The sequence below is a fragment of the Chelmon rostratus genome, chromosome 21, assembly GCF_017976325.1.
Source record: "Chelmon rostratus isolate fCheRos1 chromosome 21, fCheRos1.pri, whole genome shotgun sequence".
NCBI lineage: Eukaryota > Metazoa > Chordata > Actinopteri > Chaetodontiformes > Chaetodontidae > Chelmon > Chelmon rostratus.
In genome coordinates this window covers 13,761,226-13,776,751 of record NC_055678.1, presented here as the reverse complement: position 1 = coordinate 13,776,751, position 15,526 = coordinate 13,761,226, and the positions used below count along the sequence as shown (strand labels likewise).

Here is a 15,526-nt window from a genome sequence, read left to right as displayed (position 1 = left end):
CTCCACGTTAGTAACGCCCCTTTAACCCCCATTAACACCATGTTTTCTACATACTTTATTAATAACCGATTTACTTTTTATCTGCATGTTGGTAATCTGTGATTGAATGAGTTTCTGTGTCCCAATTTGAGTTGTGTCTCCATAGTTTCATGTGATATTTTATTGAGTTCCATCTGTCCATCTGAGTGTTGTGATACCCATCTATCTCAGACTCCCAACTCATATGATATTCAGAGCACCAAACTGCCAATGAGACAGTGGGATATTCCCTGCGTCATTCACCATCATTAAGGCGGCTGTTGGCAATGGTCCAGATCTGCATGATGGCAAAGCCCCTTGTAGCCAGACTTCACCAGAGAAAAACCAGGACAGAACATATGGAGGCGCCAGTATGCCAAATCTGAAACACAGTGAAGCAATGAAACAATCTTAAAGCAAAAATCCACCCTGAGACCCGAAGACTGTTGTCAAATAGCTGCTGGTGACGCAAATTGTATTTGTTGGTCCATTTTATCGTTTAATAGGACTTTCTCCTCCCTGCAGATAAGTGGCCAAATGCAGAAGACCTGACATCATGCCAGTCAATCTATATTTGTAATACTACAGCTATCTAAATCATCAACAGTCAGTCAGACAGCCAGTTATCATCAACAAAATATTTTGAGTCCCTTAAGTTCAAAGAGCAAATCCTCTTCGTAGACTTTATGCAGACATTCACGAAGGAAGAAATCAATTGCACCTAAAGCAGTTTTTTCCACTCAGAGAGCTCTCAGTTGACCAGAGCACCATGTAACCACGACGCTTGTTGAGCTTTAGTTAAAGGGCATGACTTCTCTCTCTGCTGGAAGAAAAAGCTGCACTTTTGCAGCATACTTCAAATTAAATTGAATTCGGCAAATCCTCAAGCTATATCAACAACTGCACACTGAGCAAAAGCTAGAATTCTCAAAGAGACTTGCTAGAAGCAGGTTTGTGGGGGTTATCTGTGTTTTCTAGATAAAACCCAAAAGCCAGGTATGGTGCTCCTGTTCCTTTAATGGTGCCTGCACTGGAAACGCTGAGGAGTTTGGAAGAAAAAGGGAAATGGATGTATGTAGCAGGCAGGAGTCGCAAGTTCCTGAAAGCAACGAGAAAACCTGTTTGCACTGTTACTAACAGACATAAGCTGAAAATACACACACAAAACAAATGATTTACAGACGCTGTATGTGATCGAATCGTTCTCAGCAAACACAGGTGAGGGTGTGTTGGAGAGTAGTAAAACAAAAATCAATGTAGCATGTGTGAAATATTGACAAGTTCCCCTGGCTATAGGCTTTCTGCACAGCAAGAATCAAAGCACAAGCCCCGCGTTTTGTGTTGCAAGTCCACCACCTTGCTCGTGTAGATAAACCAGATGAACTGAACTTCGCACAAGAAGTTCGGTCGTGTGTCTGGAGGTTGTCAGTATCACATCATGTCGACATTGACAAGGTAGGCAGAGGGACAGAGAGAGGTCAGTCATGAGACCTCGTTTAAAAAGTAATACCTGCATCACGATAAACATCTGATGATGATGATATCTAGCAGTGTACAAGCATCTAAGGGTGGAATTTTCCTTTAAGGAGCTCACATTTAGCTGTTAGCCCTGGGTTGTGCCTCAGACATAGGTCACCTCCATCGCCACAAAAGTAGCAGTGATCTTGACCTTGTGTGAAACTAAATTGCATATCCAACTCGCTCTCTTCTGCGAGGAACCTGTGATGCAAATTCACAGAGTTTATATATAGCATGTCTTTCATCAGCCTGCTATTCCCAGATGCATTCCCAGTGGCTAAATGGAAAATGTGGACCAGCTCTGTGCTCATTCACACATGTGGACTTATTAGCATTGCCGGTGGCTAGTTTTTCTATTATTGCACGTGTCTTTTTACATACCTGAATTACACACATTCTAATTCTGCTATGTACACTCTATCAATAAAAAGATGAGGCTTAAATGACCAACGTTTACTCCCTTCTCTGCCTGTTTCCCACAGCATGTTTCTAAGGATGAAGCCAGTCTCATGGGATAGCCATGTTTTGTCTCCATGACAGCTATGTCACTCAGCCCTCTCTGCAGTGACCCCTGCACCGCAAAGGATGCTGGGAAATAACGAGCACTTTTATCCCGGTCAGGATGACAAAGATGGGGAGGATGAGGAGGAGGAAGAGGAGCAGGGAGGAGAAAACAGAGAAGAGGAAGGTGGACGTGACACGGAGAATGGAGGGTTAGAGAGTCTGGAGGAGAAGGAAATGACGGGAGGACGACAATCCTGGGAAGGGAAAGCTGGCGAGGTGGTGAAACCAGCAGCCATTGTGGTCGGCAGACAGAGAGCAGACCGGCCGCCGAGGCCTGGTAACCTGGCCAACCGGGGTATCACATACATGACCAGCCAAGCCCCGCTACATCATCAGCTGGCCAATAAGCAACTGCATCATCTCATCGCAGGCAATCAACAGCCTCACCACCTGAATGCACTGCAGAAGAGACGAGCTCTCATGGAGCGCAGCATGACCACAGTGGCTCCACTGGAGGACACTTTCCTGACCATGATGGTGTTCCGCATTGGAATTCCTGATATCAAACAAACAGTAGGTGCATGTTCTCATCCAAAAACATGTCATGAAACAAAGACACCTGCACACGAAACAATCCCAGGTTCAACTTGACCCCTAGTTTGAAACTGATTTGAATATACAGAAGGAGAAATCCAACAATTCAGAAAAGTCAAGGCAGACAAATGGATTTGTAGTACACAGGTCAGTTCCTTATATCTCAAATAGAAAAGAATGAAGTGTCAAAATTAAATATTTAAAAGTCTAGTTATCTATGTAGAAAGCCTTCCCTTGCAAACAGGGCACTGACTTGAGGTCTTTCCAAATGAGGAAGTAGTTCAAGCCAAGTCTCTCTGGTGTTACGGCCTCAGAGAAAGATAGCTTTAATCCAACAAACAGAATTAAAAAAAAAAAATGCCTCTGGCAGCTTTACAATGTTAAGGCAGTAATGCATTTGGCTTATGTAACCTTTACTGATTCTGATCTTTGTGCAAGTACAGACAAATCTAAACTTATTAAGATCATTTTTGTAATGGCAGGCTTTATCATTTGTACTTGATCTGTATTGCAAAATTGTGTTACTCCAATGTATAAGCTAGTATATAGATGTGGCGATTTTTCAAAACACTGGCCAACAGAGATTTTATAAGAACACATCCACAACTGGGTTCTGGTCCCCACTTTTCCAAAGTGACGCCCTTCAGCAACCATATCAGGCCAGCATTCGGTTGCTGTTTTCATTTTCCTTCCTCAACTATTGAACTTTGAACCCAGCCGTTTTGCATCCCTGAACTACAACAGTAATTTTGCTGCTGTGTTGACTCTACATCTGTTTAAATTTAGTGCTGGGAAGAACCCACGGGTACTTGATGCATACATTTTTTTTTTTACATTAGCCAAATAGTGTGCACAACTGTACAAGCACATTTCTTATTTTAAAGCAGTTTTCATTCCAGTCATCCCACAAGCCCAGGGATAAAATCCCCAAAGGAAGCAGGAAAAAAAAAAACAAAGCTTGACTTGTGTTGAGCAACCTGTGAGGGCATTCCATCAACAACACCATCTAAGCATCTGGCTTGGGTCAGGTATGGTCATAATTAGTTTACAAAACTGAAGTTAGTATCAATTCACACTTGCAGCAGCTCTCAGCTGTCAGTAGCAGCAGGTGAGAATTGGCCAACCCACACACGCCATATCCAGGTGAGAATGGGTGCCCCACTGTAACCCCTCCCCCCATCTTCCTTTCTCCATTTTTAACTCCCTGAACATGCCGATTGTTCTACATGTCAGCTAATCTGCCCTCAATATAACAGTAATTGCTAATTATCTAATAGGTTTTTAATGAGTTTGGGGAGAGCTGGGGAAGTGACGCTGGAAAGGAAGAAATATGTGGAAGGCATCTGTGTTGCTCTTAGGTCTCAGCCACAGGCATCACATTCAACTCTACGCACCACGGACAAACACTCCGTACCATACCCCCCCCACAAACCTCACAGCTGAAATGTTATTGAGCTGAATTAAAGAGAGATGAAGAGAGGGGCTGAATATTAGGAGCTAGTTAAAGAGAGCGAGGGAGGAAATGAATGCTGTGAAGACAGAGAGAGAGAGAGAGATGGGGAATGAATAAGCAAAGAAGATATATACATTTACATAAACCACAGTACTGCACAGTGAAGGTCTAAATAACTCTCCTGAGGGGGGACGAGTAGTGCCAGAAAGATCTCGGAAAATCCTTGACTGTGTAAAACAGAACGATGGGGAGAGAAGTGTCACTGTAATATACAGTATACATTACATTAGACTTCTCTCCCAGGGATTAGCCACTCGATCTCGCACAAGCACACACACACACACACATGCACTCATACGTTACAACTTACTTTCAGTAAATGAATGCAGACACACACACACACACACACACACACACACACACATCATGTGGTTTACCTCCCAGGGACCACCAAGACATTGCTACGGCAACGGATGCCTGCCTCCACTAATGAACTGGTTGCCATGCCAATAGAGTTGGCTACACTGTGAAATAGTGCAACCTAGTGGGGGGGAGGGGAGGCAAGGGGAGCTGTGAAGGGTGGGGGCTCCAGGGGGGCAGAGGGGACATGGAAGTGTGCTGAGCTGTGCAGTTTTACTTACAGTTCTCTGAAATGGAAGAAGAGCATGGATGCATATGTCTCAATAAGACCTCTTAGCCCTGTTGTTAAAGCCCCTCTCCTGGTCAGCTGTGTCCTCCGGCTCTAGACTTTAATAAGAAAAGGACAAAAAAAAAAAAAAGATGGTCTTCCTGTGGAAATACAAGAAAATGGAATAATATGAGGAAATGGGCAGCACACAAATCACTGTGAAATCTAGTTAGGCATACCACATACATATAATACATCCAAGGTATTCTTTCATCAAGGCCTGTGAGCCTTTGGTGTATCACACACAGACATACAGTAAGAGGCAAAGGAGCTTTACTCTCCAAGCTAGTTTGTTCATTCTCCTCTGGATTGTGGCACACGTCTGACCTTATGCATGCGGAGATCAAAGAAGAAAATAACAAAAGGGAAATATTTATCCCAGTATAGAATCTTTACTTCTTTAACAGGGACGAAGAGAAATATCGGTGCAAAAATAGATGTGAGCTAGACCCCAACATACTCATAGCACAGACAATAAGGGCAGCAAAAGTCATCATATCTCCATGAATGTGGAAGATGATTAATTATTTAAAAGTCATGCATTCATATTCCACACACATTCTCATGCATTCATCATTCACCAACTGATGTTGAAAGTCTCGTTGCTACATTATTAATCCATAATAATAAAATGCCATTGGGCAGATAATTAACCAAACTGATGAAACATAGCTGAAATGTGTATGCATGCAGGTTTACACACAAATCAGTCACACAACACAACAATTAGTAGCTGTATTAAGACAGAGGTGTTAGAGGCAGATGTGATCGTATATCTTGAAAGAAAGAAAAAACATAAGAAGACAATGATGAGAGAGGCCATGATCGAAGCAAGGCTTCTGTGATTTGTAACTTAGTCGTGTTCAGACCATTTACTTGAGTAAAAGCAGCGATACCACAATATGTAAACACTCTATTAAAAACAAAACTCCTATATTCAAATTTTTACTTAAGATAAAGTACAAAAAAGCTATTACTATAAATGTAGCGTTACTCTCATCAAATTATTGTGCAGAATGGCCTTTCTAAGAGAGTTATAAAATCATATATGATTGGTTTAGTATTGCTGATGTTTTAACATGTAAGTACTTTATCTTACTCCATAACAATGTGTTATATTTTAATGATAGGGTTTCTTAGAATCTAAAAATAAATCGCAGCTGTGACTATAGCAGCTAGCTCACTAGCGTTAGCTGTTACAATACTTACTGTATTTATATCTGACATGTAGTAGAGGCACAAAGAAGTATAAAATGGAAATACTTGAGTACATGTTACTCAGAATTGTACTCAGGTACAGCACTTGAGATACATGTAACTACTTTTTTTGGCATTTGAGGCTAAATTGCACTATAGCCACTACAGTAGATTAACTTGCTTTTCTAGCTACGCTAGCTAGCTATCTGACAAGTTCAGCTAACATTAGCCCACAGCTGATAAGCTACCTGGCTAGGCTGCTTCCCAGTTTAACAGTGCTTGTTTTGTTTTGTTTTGTTTTGTTTTTAACAAAAAACATTGTATTTTGACACACATTTGGACTAAAAGTGTTTTCTGGGATGAACTCCAACTGCTGTGCCCTTGTTCTGTCAATTAAAGGTGGGTTTACCCAAATTGCAAAAACATATTTTCACATTTACCTGTCGTGTTGTGATGTCTAACAAAATAACTTAGCTAATGTTAGCTTTGGTCCACCTTTTCGATTTCCTTCCAAAATACCAAAATGGAGGTGAATGAAATTTTATTTGTAGGCTTCAAAGCATCGAGAAATGTCATAAAACAATAGCAACATGTCTTTCTTGAAACAGTGTCCCTGTTGCTGTGGATAACCCACAGACTTTAAACGTTTGCATTAGAGTAGCTGTTTTGTCCTCTGAAAAGTTCATCATCATTTTCAGTGGTGGAATGTCCAGTCACGTTAATCAAGTATATTTACTCAAGCACCGTACTTGAGTATACAAATTTGAGGTACGTCTTGCACTTTACTTGAGTATTTCCATTCTATGCAACTTTATTCTCCTATTCACCTTCATTAGGACGTCAGTATCGTATTTTTTACTTCACTGCATTTGTCTGAAATGTCCTTTACTGCATGGATTGAGAACATTCCCCCACTTCTTATTAACTTAAACATCTACAACAGTAGCATGCAACACACACATTAATGCAGCAGGTAATATTAGTCCAAAAACATCATATATACTAGTAAAACACTGACAGGGACCATTTTACTGCAGAATGACCTTATAATAGTTCAATGTTTTTATTTAAGTAAGGTTCTCAATGCAGAGCTTTTAAGTGCTTTAATTTCTTATTAGTGTGAAATGATCTGAATAGTATTCCACCACTGTTAATTTCTGCCTCCCTGACCTCCAGAGCAGGTGTAGATGAGAGAAACATTAGCACATCTCCACCTCTGAGGTCTGACCTCCACGCTGCCCTGTGCTGTCTCTGTGTGTCTGTCAGAGGTGTCTCCAGTTTGATCCGGACTGCACAGTGTGGAACGCAAAGCAGCAGATCATTTGCTCCCTCAGTGAGTCGTTGTGGGACGCCTACAACTACGGCCTCTTCCAGCCGGCCGGAGATGGCCGGGACGCCAAGTTCCTGGAAGAGGAGCGGGCCCTGCGAGACTACTCACAGTCCTTTGAGAAAGGGGTGCCTTACCTAGAGGTATGGAGAAAGAAATGGTGGGAAAGTGTCTCAGTGTCCAAGTGTCCCCATAGCACCAACATCGACCGAAACCTTTGACCAGATGCTCATGATGAAGTGTCTGAAATTGGAAATATTTAAGTTTTAGGATTTTTTTAAATGTGATTTTTAACAGTTAACTGTTCGCTAATTGTCTGTGAATCTTATTTCCCAAAATGAAAATCTAAATGCAGTTTCAGAGACTTCCACACTACCAGGAATAACAGTCTGGTGGGGAAATAATTGATCTACTTACATGTTGGCCTAAAAGTCTGCACATTTAAATATAGTAAGTCTAAGTAATACTACAAGTTAACCTATGAAATATCCTTAAAGCGTTGCTACAACCTCCCAAATTCCCAAAAAAGGTACAGAGAAGATGACCTCAGTTGTAGCTACGGCCCTGAGTGAGAACACATTAGTACTGTACATATATATTTATTTCATTTTGTTTGTTTTTGTACGTATTGAGTTTTTCTCTAGCTATTCTCTTGAAGAGGAATTTAGCCTTGTTGTCACCAAAATGCCTTCAGAAAGTTAAACAAAAGCTGATGTTACAGCAAATTTATTTTCTTTTGCATCTTCTGTAGTGTGATGACATTAATATACTCTAAAAAACTTAATTGCTCATTACTAAGAAAAAAGCATAATGAATGTTCTAAAAGTGAAGATAGAATATCACAGATTTTTATAATCAGATTCCCACATTCAACACAGTACATGAAAAGTAAACAAATCGTGACAAAAGTAATATCCACCTCATGGATTTAATTGCATTCTGTATGTTATGTAACCTGCAAATGAAATTACATTTCTCTACTTTTTAGGACGTGGGCTGTGAGATGACATCAGTATGAAGTTGTCACGCTGTGATACAATTATCTCACAGTGCCCTCTGGTGGTTCAGCTGCTGTAAATGTTGATGAGCTGGGTGGGGCTGAGAGAGTTTTCTGCACTCGGGGTTTGGCTTCAGACCAGAGTGTTTACATTCTTGACCAGGTTCCAGATGAGCATATGTCTGTGTACCGATTAGGCCTTGTAACTAAATTCTGCTCCATGCCAGAATGTATCACAACTCCGTGAGTGCATGTATTTATAACATGAGTAATGCCATTTTGAATCACTTTAGTGCTTGGATTGGACCAGTATTTGCTGGCATAGAGTCATTTCTGGAAACTTTTAGTTCTTACTGTGTACCACCACTTACTAATAAGCACAGGGTGGTTATTATATTGTGAGTATTAGGCCAGATTTTTTCCTTTATTCATGTCAAATGCACCTCTGCTCTTTGCAATGTTCAGCTCTTCTCTGGCTTTCTGAGGTGCAGTATGTGGTTCGGCTCAGCTGTCAGCCGCTGGATAGGAGCTTACACTCCTTCTCTCACCTCCTCATTCCTCCGCCTGTAAATGTTTTGCCGTCACAGTACAGTGCTGATGTGGAGATAGCACATCCAGACAGGTGGTTTTCATTGACGCGGCCTTCCATTCAGAGAGGAAGTGGAAGGCAAACCCACCTGAACTCAGTTTACTCATCTTTTGAAGGATGTTCTGTTTATAACTCTGTGGAGTTTTGGAAGATTCATTCTCTGGACCATATTTCAGTCAAGTGTTTTTTATTTCACCACCTGATTTTAATTCCTGGCAGAATAGAGAAGGCTCTGAAACATGTAGAGCACCACAGAAACACTGCTGCCTGTACATTATGTACTTCTTTTACATTTTAATATTTGATTTTGATATATAAACAAATTCAAATTTTTGGTTCTGGTCGGGCAGGAACTATGGTATAAATGTCAGAATGGCCTAGAATAGGATATATTATCTATGAGGACATTATGTAGGACTGTACAGTTGTGTATGTGATGTATGTGACCTTACATGGACATAGGAGGATTTGCTGTGGTTATGAGAGGTCTGCCCTAGTTACCATATCTGAGATTCAGTGACCATTAGAATATATGAATACATTTTGTAATGTCTGGAAATGATCAATAAGCATAATTACTATTATTCTAGTCAGTCTGTTGCGACTAAGCCTAAACTTAAAGCCACTGAGGGGCTGCATGAATGGGCTAATGACGATAATTGACGCGCTGCTGTAATGCTGCTGCGTAGGGTTTATGAATCCAAATCCGACTTCTGTTTCTTTGCTTTGCGGTATTTTATTTGCTCATCCTTACGGTTTGTTTCCATGACCGGTGGACATGACTCAAAAACTGAACTTCAAGAGAAACAACACAAATCAGGCTTAATATTTAAAAAAAAAAAAAAGCTAATTTCTGGAAACAGTGAGAGTTTAGCTGCAGTTAACAAGAGTGATTTTTGTGCTTTAAAGCCACAATGCTCAAATTAACTAAATTTAATTATTTGCTCAAGAAAGCACAAGCCAGCATTCTGTCAACCAAAAAAATAAATCAGTTTTTAATTCAATCTTGATTCCCAGCTTTGCTGCTCTGCTTTCAAGAAAAAGATTGTTCATATTGTAAAACACCATTAAAATACAGATTTATAGCAGAAATGCTCATCTTTTTTGTTGTTGTTATTTCTATCACTGATAAACTGAGCTGTGTTACAGTATGATGAATGACACACATATCTTTTTCTGGTCCTCAGTTTAGGTACAAAACCAGAGTTTATAAACAGACAAATCTGGATGAAAAAGCTCTCGCCAAACTCAGCACGAAGGTATTTCTTCTCATGTCTGTTGAACATTGCTTCTGCACAGTATATATTTCACCTCACTGACATCCATTTCCTTCCTTTCCTGCCCCTCACAGGCCAGTCTGAAGAAGTTCCTGGATTATGTTCAGACTGGAACAATAGAGAAAATGGCAAAAGTCCTTGACAAAGGTCTTGATCCAAACTTTCATGACCCTGACACTGGAGGTGAGTTTGCCAACTACCCTGTTAGTGCTCTCACTGTGGAAATACATTTTTCAGGAGGTATATGGATTCATTCTTTGCAGTGGTGTTGAGTGATGATATGAAATTCTGTATGAGTGTCCAAGGGTGGACTTTCACATTGGCCTTTCTACCTGCCATCCTCCCTGACCACTACCCCCTTCTGTGGCTTAGAGACCCCGCTCTCTGTGGCTGTGCAGTCTGGCCTGCCGGTGGAGGGCATCAGGGCGCTGGTTCAGGGCGGCGCTCATTTGGATTTTAGAAACAGAGACGGCTTGACAGCGGTGCACAAAGCTGTTAGGGCTCACAATCACGCTGGCCTACTGGTAAGGACTTTGAAGTAAAGTAGCATGCATGCAGATCATAAACATACTCAAGCAAAGCCCAGATTCCAAACCGTTTGGGAGGCTGTATAAAATGTAAATGTTATCTGTGGGATGTTCCAAACAGGTGTTTTTGGAGCATTCCACAACTTTCCCAGTCTCTTGTTGTTCCTGTCCGACTTGTTTGAAACCTGTTGCTGGTATCAAATTCAGAATAGACATACGCTTACAAAAAACAATGAAGTTTTTGGAATCAGGTTTTTAGGACAAGTCATTATAGGGTTATTATAGTAAATAAATTACCATCGCAAATGCTGCATTAAATGTGGGCGGTCATGATATTTAAAGGTGTTTAGAAGCATATCACAGTGCCGTAAATACTGTAGGCATAACACTTTGAGTTAGTTTCAAGCTATGACTGCTGTTCTTCAAACAATAATCTTTCAATATGGAACTGAGGCCTGTTTGGAGCTCTGGTGACTGCCTCATGTTGCTTTCAGAGACCACATATCAAAGCCCCTTTTACAGGTCTATATATACAGACAGATTATGCACACCCACATATGTTACAAAACTAATGCTTCACTTTTGTCTCACAGGTTCTCTTGTCCCTCGGAGCATCTCCAAACTACAGAGACCGCTGTGGCCTGACCCCGCTGTACCACACTGTACTGACAGGGGGCGACACGTCCTGCTGCGAGACCTTGCTGTACTACAGGGCCAAGCTGGGGACGAGGGATGAGAATGGCTGGGACGAGTCCCATCAGGTACCAATGGACAGTTTAATATTTTAGATGTAAGATGAACTCACTAAATATAAATCTATCTATCTATCCATGGTTTCCTTTCATATTTTCATGTTAAGCATCTCTGGTCTTTGTCTCTGTGAACATAAGCAAGGCACCAACATTTCCCTATCATCTCTGTGGTTGATGTCGTGTACCGTCGCCCTCAGTCTCTCGCAGCATTTTCCTCACACCCCTCTCGTCTGTGCCTTCCTCACTCGTCTCTCCATTCTCTCTCCTTCCTCCCCTCCTTCTCTCTCTCCGTAGCTCAGGGATGAAGAGGAGTTTGGAATGGAAGAAATGCATAAGGTACCCTTCATCCTCCCATCTCATCACCCCCACCAGCCATTCAGAGGCAAAGGCACTGAGAATCGTGATATGATAAAAATGTAGATAAACTGGAGTGACCGCAGAGGTTCCTCAGACCTGTTCAAATCTGGGTCATCTCAAGCTGAGTCCAGTTCAGAAAGAGCATTGGATGCTATCTCTTTCCCACTGTTGATACAGTACGGGTGCATTGCCTACATGGTGTCTCTGTGACATTCTGGTGAATTTAAGTTTGTGCTGCAAGCCGGTTGTCATGGTATTTTATTTTGGTTTTGCTGTGCTGTGTGTTTCCTTTCTTTACTTTGTACGTATCTTGTGATATTTTAGTCCCCGCAGAAAAATATGAGGAAACCTCACAGGCTGCTCAAAGCTCATTTCTGTTGTTTTCATGTTATTTGTTTCCTTTCTCTTCCACCACGGTGCAATGTAATTGGCTCTGACCTGTTTTTTTCTGTAAGAGTAATTATGGCTTTAAACAGGGATGTAAAATATTGAATTCCCTTTCTTTGTCTTTCTTTGCAATATCTTTAACCTCTTTAACCTCTACCCTTTTCTGCATGATTCTATTGTACTGAAACAGCCCTATATGAGAGCACCCTCTTCACTTTTCTGTACTTTGTAATACTGACAATTTGTGGATACTTCTATCACACTCTTGACATTGAAAGGCGTGCCAGAATGGCTTTGCCCAGCACTTGGAGCATTTGCTGTTTTATGGGGCAGACACCTCTTCTCAAAATGCCTCAGGGAACACTGCACTTCACATTTCTGCTCTGTACAACAAGGCAAGTATGGAAACAAATCCCTTATATAAAAAAACAATTATGACCGTAATTATTATGCCGGCTTTTCTAAAGTTGTTGACAGATCTCTTTCCCTCTCTGAATGATCAGGAAAGCTGTGTTCGCGTTCTTCTGTACAGGGGAGCAAATAAGGAGGCAAAGAACAAACATGGTCAGACCCCTTTTCAGGTAAATTGTTTAGCTGCTAATGCAGTATGCATTTTTATCATGTTTACAAAGTGAAATTGCATTTGTAGAGTAGCTTTTACTAACAGAACCTAAAAAAAAGAACACAAAAAACAAGAAATAAAAGTATGAAAAACAGTTTAATATCAGTCTACCTACCATTAAAAATTCAAAACTAACACCTTTCCTGTCACAGAGTCACTTCGGATACAGTTTGGTTAAGAGAGAAGACCCTTTGAAGAATTTAAAACAGCTAGGACAATGACATCTAAATTTATTGTTTGTCTTTGCAGCTAGCTATAATGTCTGGTCACTTTGAACTCGGGGAAATCATCAAAAATCACAAAGACTCTGACATAGGTAAGCTTTCATGCCAACCTGTCTCATCTGACGGGGCTGTCAAGTGTTACGATCAGTTCCCAACATCTGCTTCCCTTTGTACTTTCCTGAATCTGTCATGTATTTGTCCTTATAATCTCCCTTCTTTTTCCCTAACAATCTGCCTAATTTCTCCCTCCATTCCACCCCCTCACATGAAATCCTATTTTCCTTCCTCACTTCCTTCTTACTCGTCACCTCTGAACCCTTGAACCTCACACCCCCGTCTTCAGTGCCCTTTTTGGAATCGCCAAAGTATGTTCCCAAGCGAAAAGAGAGCGCCCACACTCTGCCTCTCCCCTCACTTCATTCCCACCCCTTACTGCGCGCTAACAGCGATAACACCATGTCCCAGTCCGACCCTCTGGCTGCGCCCAGCAAGGCTGCAACCAATCCCAACCCGGGACAGGTACTGAGGACCTTAGGTGGTTGCTCATCTGCTGAACTTTATGATATTAGATATGCATTGCTGATGATGCGTTGCTTTCTCAGACTTATAGCAAGTTACAGTATCGGCTTGGATGCTCTTGCCTATATGGGACTTGGTGTGTTTTCTGCAGGCCCAGCGCAGGGCCTCCATAGGCATGAGAAGCTCCAGCAGCCCCAGAACTCGTACTCGGTCCCCATCCAGAGGGAGAGGAGGCCAAAGTGACACAGAGGAAAGGCACCGGCAGCCAAGAGGCAGACAGGGGTAAGGAGACTGAAGATATACTACTATACCTATTCTGATCAGTCCTTTGTTCTCATCTACTAAAAGGGTCCACACGTATCTTCAGTTACCATCAGCTGTATGTAGGAAAATTACTATTTGTGTCTCAGTTACATACTGTGTACTATTTGTAGCTGCAAGAATGTCACATATCTTAAGTGTGATATGGATGAATATTGTTGTCCTGCAAAGCAGCAGAAATGGAGAAGGCCTAATAAACATTTAAAAATGTCAGACGGTGGAACAGTAGCTGTTGCAGCTGTGGAAATAAGTGAGACTTAACAAGAGTGTAGAGCCATGCTGACAGCTCTGTGAGGCCGCACAGTGGTGCTTTGAGCTAAATGCTAACATCAGCATGCTAACATGCATACAGTACAATGGCAGTGTTAGCATGGTAGTATTTGGTCATAAACCAAAGTACTGGACAAATTCAAATTAAATTAATCTTGACATGATGAGGGCACTATAGTAGTACATAGCTTATCACACTAATTTCTTGTACACCAAATGACACTGATTTCGACCCTACAATAATTTCTTGTTTACTAGCTGCCAAATTAGTGTGTACTTTTGTGTATTACTGTTGCACAGACACACTGCCTGTGTTAGAATTATTAGCACTTTCTCTATTGTACCTGACATACAGTATGCACTGAATGCTAGACGCTGTTAGTAAATACAAGATTTTAGCATCTTACTGTTGGTATGACTGATCTGTATGACTCAACTACTGACTGTCTCTGATGAAGCCCTGCAAGCTGTGTGTGTCGTCTCACTTTGTCTCACTTGTTTTTCCACAGAGTGCCACACAGTCTTATCTCTCTCTTTCTCCTTCTGTAGTGCAACCTCAGCGGGCAGTGGGGGAGGTCAGATGAAGCGTATGTACAGTGCAGTGCCGGGGCGGGTATATGTGGCCACTCGTGCCCACTCTGCTAGTGGAGACAGAGAGCTCTCGCTTAGCAAAGGCGACAAAGTTAAAGGTGAGATAAATTTACAAATCGTCAAATATGAAAATGTGATCTGCCATGGAAGATTTAATCATTGTTTAAAAAAAAAATCAGGCATTCATGCAATCATGTGGAGATACATGAAGTGCAGCTGGTGCACAGCTTGATGCAGGAAAACAAAAACGTGAGCTACTGTATCTAAACATCAACAGCAAGGAGGAGATGTTTATGGGAAGACAAGATTGTAAACAAGAGAAATGAGAAGCACCAGCAGATGCATCCAGCCATCACAAAGCAATACATGTTCCTATCCATTCTCAGTGGATTGTACAACGTTATTATAAAACAGACAGGAAGTAAATATGGGATGGTTTGACAGTGGATTTACTACCCAAATGAAAATCTATCCATCTATCTATGTCTGTCTGTTTGTCCATGTGTTTATCTGTCTGTCTTTCTGTCTCAGTGTTAAGTGTGGGAGAGGGGGGATACTGGGAGGGAACCGTGAAAGGTCGCACTGGCTGGTTTCCTTCAGACTGCGTGGAAGAGGTGGCGGGCCTCACCAAAGACAGTCGATCAGGTGAGACACCTGACCACACCAGTGGTTGTATTTTGAAATATTGTTCTGTTTAGCCTTAACTGGAGAGTCCTTTTGAGTTTTGCGATGATCTAGATTGCTCTCATAATGTTAACAGCGTCAGAAGGTGGGTTACCAAGATACATAATAAC

At 41.5% G+C, this 15,526-nt stretch overlaps 1 protein-coding gene across 1 annotated transcript in view; it reads left to right on the top strand.

Moving 5' to 3' along the window:
- Positions 1-2,121: 2,121 nt before the first annotated feature.
- Positions 2,122-15,526, top strand: part of LOC121624730 (SH3 and multiple ankyrin repeat domains protein 1-like) — a 28,433-nt gene continuing 15,028 nt past the window's right edge. The window contains exons 1-14 of the mRNA XM_041962580.1: positions 2,122-2,613; positions 7,239-7,442; positions 10,073-10,144; positions 10,237-10,345; positions 10,535-10,686; positions 11,283-11,450; positions 11,736-11,777; positions 12,464-12,580; positions 12,689-12,766; positions 13,057-13,123; positions 13,375-13,550; positions 13,702-13,832; positions 14,691-14,830; positions 15,264-15,377. Coding sequence (XP_041818514.1) covers positions 2,122-2,613; positions 7,239-7,442; positions 10,073-10,144; positions 10,237-10,345; positions 10,535-10,686; positions 11,283-11,450; positions 11,736-11,777; positions 12,464-12,580; positions 12,689-12,766; positions 13,057-13,123; positions 13,375-13,550; positions 13,702-13,832; positions 14,691-14,830; positions 15,264-15,377 — 2,062 coding nt within the window. The remainder of the gene's footprint in view (positions 2,614-7,238; positions 7,443-10,072; positions 10,145-10,236; positions 10,346-10,534; positions 10,687-11,282; positions 11,451-11,735; positions 11,778-12,463; positions 12,581-12,688; positions 12,767-13,056; positions 13,124-13,374; positions 13,551-13,701; positions 13,833-14,690; positions 14,831-15,263; positions 15,378-15,526) is intronic.